The sequence below is a fragment of the Anguilla anguilla genome, chromosome 12, assembly GCF_013347855.1.
Source record: "Anguilla anguilla isolate fAngAng1 chromosome 12, fAngAng1.pri, whole genome shotgun sequence".
In the NCBI taxonomy this organism is placed as follows: Eukaryota; Metazoa; Chordata; class Actinopteri; order Anguilliformes; family Anguillidae; genus Anguilla; species Anguilla anguilla.
The window spans coordinates 36,047,982-36,055,062 of NC_049212.1; the positions used below are offsets into that span (position 1 = coordinate 36,047,982).

Below are 7,081 nucleotides of genomic sequence, written 5' to 3' on the forward strand. Positions count from 1 at the left end.
CGCTCCCACTCTCATGTGTGTGTGTGTGTGTATATATATATATATATATATATATATATATATATATATATATATATATATATATAGCATACCTGCCATCCCAATAACACACGTATTCCTTAATTCAAGAATCGGTTATCAATTCTGGGGGTTCTTGGTTTGGCTGTAAACATGAGACCGTGATAATTCCGTGGGGGAAAAAAAACATTGATTAAGTTATTTCTAGTAATGTACGGTATCGGACTCGAGCAATTTGCGCACAGGCTGTTCAATTCGGGTTCAAAGAAAAAGCAATGTAAGCAGGTACTGAATCAGTCGTTAGTGGAGAAGTCGTACACCCAAATCGCCCTCTAGAGACAGTGGAGGCTCACAAATAGGTATTTGGCCTTTCTGTGTTGGATTTCAGTCAACAGAAGTCAACTCTGCGCACTTCACTAATGTGTATACGAACCTGATGGGCTTAAATCGTACTCAGATATTGGACTGTGCCCATCCACATGCTGCACGATTTGCGCAGTCCCAGGGGTCGGGGAGTGCACGTTAACGTTAGTTTTGCAATGCTTTACACGTGCCTGCTCAACAGATGGTGTCGTCCTGGGGAAGTCAAATAAGTATCATATATTTGGAGAACCGTGCGATACGAAAACAAACAATCCATTCTTACGCCTTCCACGAGCTAGTTTTGAATGGACAACCATGCTAACTAGCAATTGGCGACGTAACGTTTCTTCTGTTCGTTTCGTAACCTGCTTCCTTGCATTTGGTAGCGAAGTACAAGATCATAGTTCAGCTAAGCAAAAATGACATATTTAACAAAACAAAAGGCACTGTTTACTTTGGCAATCCGCGACAAATACATAGTAGAGAAGACACTTTTGAAGATAAAAGGACGGCAGGGTCCCCGGAAGATGTTTTTGCACACCGAACGAGTAAGTGTACAAATCACAATAAAGCCCTAGCGATTCTGTTTCCATGTATATAGCTAATTATATAAATATTTTTAAACACATCACTTCATCAAACGGGCTTGCGCGAGCTCACGTAGTAATACCAACAAAACTAGAGCGAGTGTCTAAACACCGTAAATATTCGCATAAAAGCGCAAAGGGATTAGACACCGGGCTTTGTATTATTCACGTGGTCAAACTGTATTTGCACTTTGTTTCTGCACAGATAGGTGGACCAAGAGGCCTTCCAATTGTGCATCACGATAAATATGTGTGTGACCTCCCGCCAAACCACAGATTTCCCATGGGGAAGTTCCCTAGAGTACTACATTTCCTCATTAAAGATCAAGTAGTAACAGACAAACAGGTGAGAGCATGCAGTCATGGGTGCATTGAACACTAATGACAACTGCAGAGACAAATAATTATCCTCTGACTTGCATTTGTCCTTTTGGAGGTGTGGACACCTAATTTGGCGTCGGAGGAGCTACTTGCCTGTGTGCACACAAAGGAGTACCTGCATAACTTCATAAACGGGAAGATCGAAGAGAAGGAACAGAGGAGGACCGGCTTTCCCTGGAGTGAGGGCATTGTGCAGCGCTGCCGATATGAAACAGGTGTGTGCACAGGTGTGTGTCAGTCACCTGATGAGGGGGCGGACTCCCTCCAGATACATCATTTTTTTTCTGGTTTTTAAATTCACTCACCATTGTGAGGTGCTGTGCAATAACATGTTTGTATATATATATTTTATAATATATATGTATATATATATAGATTGATTTATTGATAGATTGATAGATATACACCTCCCTTCATGTTTTGAGTATTAAACCCCCTTACCCAAATACCCAGCAACAATAACCACCCCCACCCCCACCCCCACCCCCACCCTCACCCCCACCCCCTTTCCCTTTTCCAAAGTCTCAATTTTTTAAATGAGGCCTGTGTCACTGTGCTCACCGCTCTCTCCCCTCCCCGGGGACCGTTAAAAATGCCCAGGGGGCACGGTGCTGGCGGCGGAGATCGCTCTGCAGAGGGGCCTGGCGTGCAGCACCGCCGGGGGAACTCACCACGCCTTCCCCGGCTACGGGACCGGGTTCTGCCTCCTCAACGACCTGGCCGTGGCCGCGAAACACTGGACGGGCGAGTCCACGCCCAGGAGGAGGAGGAAGGTCCTCATAGTGGATCTGGATGTGCATCAGGTAATGGTAGACAGCCAAAATGGCCAGTGTTACATCAAATCTGATGGCGTACCTTTAATATGCAGAGAACTTTTTTAAAAAATCCCTTTTGAAGTGGTATTGACGTTAATTGGAGTTGAATTAAGACTGAATGGTTTTAATGTGTGGCTCAGCCCCTCCCCCTTTTAAATATGTAAGTATTACATTAGAGGCATTTAGCAGACACTCTGGATAAGAGCGTCTGCTAAATGCCTCTAATGTAATGTAATACTTACACAACTTTTTACATAGCATCCATTTATACAGCTGGATATATACTGAAGCAATGCAGGTTAAGTACCTTCCTCAAGGATACAACGGCAGTGTCCTTACCCGGGAATCGAACCTGCGACCTTTCGGTTACAAGCCCAGTTCCTTACCCACTGTGCTACACTCCGTCCTATAGAAGTAGAAGGCGTGCGTGCGTGTTTAAACCCAAACCTGATGTGGGCTTGTTTTTTTTTTTTTTTTTTTTGCCGTATCACAGGGAGATGGCACAGCCTACATTTTCAGAGGGGAGCCAGACGTTTTCACCTTCTCAGTGCATTGTGGGAAGAATTTTCCAGTGCGGAAGCAGCAAAGCGACCTTGACGTCAGCGTGCGAGATGGCATGGAGGACAAAGAGTATCTCGCTACGGGTACATAGTGTGACATCATCACGCCTTGTGCGTGCATTCATAGCAAGGCTGGGCTGGCACAAAAAAAGGAAAACACATTCTTCAGCTAACGATCTCAAAATAAATATAAAAAAAATTTCAGAGTGTTGCTTTGAGAAAAATAGCCTTGAGTACTGAACCTTGGCTGATGCGGTGACGTTAGTGGAAATCCAATAGCGTAACTTCAGAAGCCATTCTGATCGCACGGGATAACCAGATTGCGGTCTACCCTTTCTGCCTAGATCCAAACATCAGCTCACCATTTCAAAACGAAAGCTTAGATCACAACATTTAAGATAGAATTTGGCTTGAGCGTTACGTCCTGGCTGAGGCGCAGTTCCGAGGTTTGTTTAAGAGTGAATCTGACCGGACGCGTCAGAAGGCATCACGTCGACCTCACACAGGATGTCGCACGTGCTCGTTGCATCCTGCTGCAGTTAGGACGGCCTGGATTAAGGCTCGATTGTGCCCTTGTGTCTTGCGGCGCAGTGGAGACTCACTTGCCCTGGCTGCTGAAGCGTTTCCGGCCGGACTTGGTGCTCTACGACGCGGGCGTTGATCCTCACCAGGAAGATGAGCTGGGGAGGCTTTGCCTAACGGACCAAGGCAAGTTTAATTGTGACTTGCTTTTTCCCCACTGTCTTGCCATTATGATTGTTACTGTGAGTGTATGTCAGGTCCCCCTTGAAAAAGAGATGTTAATGCTAAAAAGAGAGGTTTCCTGGTTAAATAAAGGATTTTTTTTAAAAAGCAGCAAAAATTATTGAGAGGAGCGTGGCTGAACTGTTAATTGCAAAGGCTTCATGGACATTTTTACATTTTTGTAAAGCTCAGATTTGTTAAGTTTGTCTTTGGTTTGTTTTTTTTTGCAGGGCTGTATCAGAGAGACTTGTATGTGATTGACACTGTGGTGAAGAGTGGCACTCCAGTTGCTACGGTGATTGGCGGTGGATACTCCAGGGATATTGACCGTCTGGCGACCAGGCACTCCATAGTCCACAGAGCTGCAACACGGGTAAGATCTCAACCAGTGTTTCGTTTGTCGCTAAAATACGCCTTTTAAACACTTTTTCAATTTCTGCATAGTTAAATGAGTTTGTTCTGTACATCGTATTCATAATAAAATACGCAATTTTTGCTTATTGTTACAAAGTAATATGTTTGTTTTCACCCGTCTTTCATAGGTCTGGAAACAGCAGGGAATGTAATTACATGCACAATTACACATTTTGATTCCTCCACAAGAACAAAGAGGGAGTTATTTTTTTTAATGAAATGTAGCATTATGAATATGTGGACAGTTAACTATTTGTAGAACTATTTAAACATGGAAAACATAAAATCACATCTCATAAAAAACACGTTTTCAACGTACAAAAATGCCAAGTTACTCACACATACAAGAGCAGTCCAGGCCTGCCATTAAAAGTATTGATATCAAAATGACGCCAAGTTACGGTACTACAAACAATATAGGCTATCTTGCCTCACCGAAATTAAATAAGATGTATTCCAAAGCAATGCTACCCAATATTTGCTCAATTCTTTCAAGTTACTTGGCCCTGTGTGTATAAGCATGCAGTACATGGACAGGCCAAACGTATGTGTGGATGGCTCTCTCACAGTCAAGATTGATTAAATAGGCGTGTATATGTCCAATTTGTATTGGTATGTATGTATTTCGCTGCCCAGCCTTTCTGTTGCATGAATGATAGTATGTTTCTTGGTATAAGTGTGTGTTCGTAAATGTGAATGTAACATGCTGCGAGAGAAATGTCCCCATGGGGATAAAGAAGTTCTCTATGTATGTATGTACAATATGTATTTTACATGCAGTATTTATTGTACGTAGCAAATATACAATTCGAAATATTTGACTCTTTGATCTGACACAAAGTTTGCATGACATTGTAAAATGGTAAGATTACAAATCTATTGCACTCATGTTCAGTACTAGTAGTTATAATTATGAGTGAATCATGACTTTAAATGTAATTTTTATTGGGGAGTTGCAGGACGTACATACGTAGTAATTGTTTGTATGTGGCTAGATAGAGAACAGCGCAAGGTAACCTGAATGTTTGCTGATAAGAAGGTTTTGTACGGTAGCCAAGTGAAGAAATATAGTTAGTAGAAATGGCACAGCGGTGAACTGGTGTAACTTTTTAATTAAATGAATACATTTGCCATCATGAAATGCATATGGGTGGCCGTGAGTGAGTTTTGGTAAAGCAAATATAAGCATAAGGATTCTGCAGTGATACTTACCGTGTAGATAATTAGTTACACAAACATATTTTGGAATCTGAAATTAGTTTTATTTAATATTTTAAGAGTTTTATCTACCCGTTACTCCAATTTGAAATGGCCAATCACATTTAAGTACCTTCCTATCACAGAAATATCCTCCGGCAGCAGCTTCTGAAATGCGCGCAGACAACTTTTCCCCTCTGCAGTTCACCGGCAGAGCGGCGCAGCTGTGGCACCAGCATCCTGCACAGTACCGCTGATGCAGACAGCACAGACAGTCTGGTGCACCAATTGCTGCTGTGCAATGGGGTGGAGGGTGGAGGGTGGGGGGTGGGGGGGGGATACCCCATGGATATTATACCCTCCCGTCCTACGCCACACTAAAGCCAGACGCCTTTTGCCCCCTGGGGCACCCCGGCCACAGTCCCGGTTCCCCTGGGAGACGTCACTGCGGCGAGAGCCGGGACCGGAGCTGATTTCCAACGACAAAAAAAAAAAACACGAGCATTACGAGTTTCTGCACGGTAAACCGACACAAATCCGCAGACAGACTGGAAGCTGCCAGTGACATTAGCGCATTAGCGGCAAGGTGCAGTCACCTGTGTCCAAAAACTCACCTTGGGTTCCCAACAGCCACAGATACCGCACACACACCCTTACTTAGCCAGGTTAAGCGGGGCAGGTCGGGAATGGGAGGGGACTGTGCTACCAGTCGACTGTCAGAGGGTGATTCATTGGCGATGAAGTGAGTGCTTTGTGAATTAATCAGGACCAGTGGAGTTAACACCCCTCTCGCCTTACTCCCAGGCTCAACTGAGCTTTTTTACTTAAAGGTGTTTGGCAAACGAAAATAGTTTGTGGCCTTCCCATTTTTACTTTCTTTATGCACGCCCCACCCCCTGCCACCGGAAAGCACCCTCAGGACCAGAAATGTTTCCAACGTTACTATTCCTAAGTAGCAAAGCAAGAAGGAGCTCTTTTCTTTCTTGTCATATCTGTTGACACTGTATTCTACATTGACTGTATTTTACAGGGTTTTTTTTTTTAAAAAAACTAAAAAAAAATTTTTTTTTTTTTTTTTTACACATGTACCTTTCTGAATGAGAAATCCTTGAATTTGGCACTTCTTAAAAACATGGCTTTGGCATGCGAGATGACTAAAATTTGAGAAACATACCCTCAAAGCAGTCGGTGACATGCTATGCACATTGTGTCCTTGTGAGTCTCAGCGTTGCTTTTACTAGTGAAACAGCTCTCAAAAAACTGTCTAAGCAGTTTTCCGGCAGAACCAGTGGCTTTTGCGCTGTACAATTCAAATAGACATTCCAGAAAGTCCTGTTTTAGCAGGAAGGGATTCATTTCACCCGTAGTACTCGTTTTTGCATGCCTCTACATATCCTCTCACCAATTCACTATACAGTGAATACCTCGGATTTGATTAATTCTGTTGCTGAAAGACCACATTTCCAGTTTAACTTAAATTGATCCACTTTAACGAACAACTGCTGCATTATCGTTATTATTCCTGACAGAGCATGGAATCCATGTTAAAATAATTTATGGTATTCAGATCAGATTCACTAAAATAGTGCACACTCAGCAGAAATATTTTATGTTCTTCAAATACCCGGCAAGCTAGAGGCTGTCCAGTGTGCTTTCAGATAAATTTTGTAGGCTAAACGTCAGCACAGTTTTGTGCCTTGATTGAACCCCAAGGATTTCAACCCCGACACTGGACATGAAAAATAGTTCTTAAAAAACTGTATGACATACTGTACTAAAATGGAAGAGTTCATCTTTTTGGATCAAAACCAGGATTTTCACTTGACATCTTAAGTCAACCTGGTTGATGTCCCCTGGTTGTGCAGATTTATGGGACCAAAAGACCTGCAAACAGAAATCTATAGATGTTCATCGCATTTTGTTCCCACACAGGCATGTTTTGCATTTGGGTTATGCATAGTCTTTTCTTAAATTATAGAAATGCGCAAAAAAGAGCTAGACA

The 7,081-nt window shown here is 42.8% G+C and overlaps 1 protein-coding gene across 3 annotated transcripts; it reads left to right on the plus strand.

Annotated features, from left to right (window-relative positions):
• The first annotated feature begins 530 nt into the window (after nucleotides 1-530).
• hdac12 (histone deacetylase 12) lies at nucleotides 531-4,285 on the plus strand. Of its 3 annotated transcripts, XM_035384464.1 has the most exons (8): nucleotides 531-929; nucleotides 1,174-1,314; nucleotides 1,405-1,576; nucleotides 1,950-2,152; nucleotides 2,658-2,808; nucleotides 3,316-3,432; nucleotides 3,699-3,841; nucleotides 4,011-4,285. In XM_035384464.1, the coding sequence occupies exons 1-8, from the start codon at nucleotides 801-803 to the stop codon at nucleotides 4,032-4,034; spliced, it is 1,080 nt and encodes a 359-aa protein (XP_035240355.1). In that variant the 5' UTR covers nucleotides 531-800; the 3' UTR covers nucleotides 4,035-4,285. The 3 variants fall into 3 exon arrangements, with proteins under 3 accessions (XP_035240355.1, XP_035240353.1, XP_035240354.1); XM_035384462.1 differs by lacking the exon at nucleotides 4,011-4,285 and having other exon boundaries at nucleotides 3,699-3,998; XM_035384463.1 differs by lacking the exon at nucleotides 4,011-4,285 and having other exon boundaries at nucleotides 1,405-1,564; nucleotides 3,699-3,998.
• Nucleotides 4,286-7,081: the final 2,796 nt, after the last annotated feature.

What these genes read in the sequence shown, in the direction of transcription:
- hdac12 (XM_035384462.1), top strand. Translation starts at nt 801, where the DNA reads ATGACATATTTAACAAAACAAAAGGCACTGTTTACTTTGGCAATCCGC. An exon ending in TGTTTTTGCACACCGAACGA is followed by an intron (nt 930 to 1,173) that starts GTAAGTGTACAA and finishes GTTTCTGCACAG; the next exon opens with ATAGGTGGACCAAGAGGCCT. An exon ending in TGGATCTGGATGTGCATCAG is followed by an intron (nt 2,153 to 2,657) that starts GTAATGGTAGAC and finishes GCCGTATCACAG; the next exon opens with GGAGATGGCACAGCCTACAT.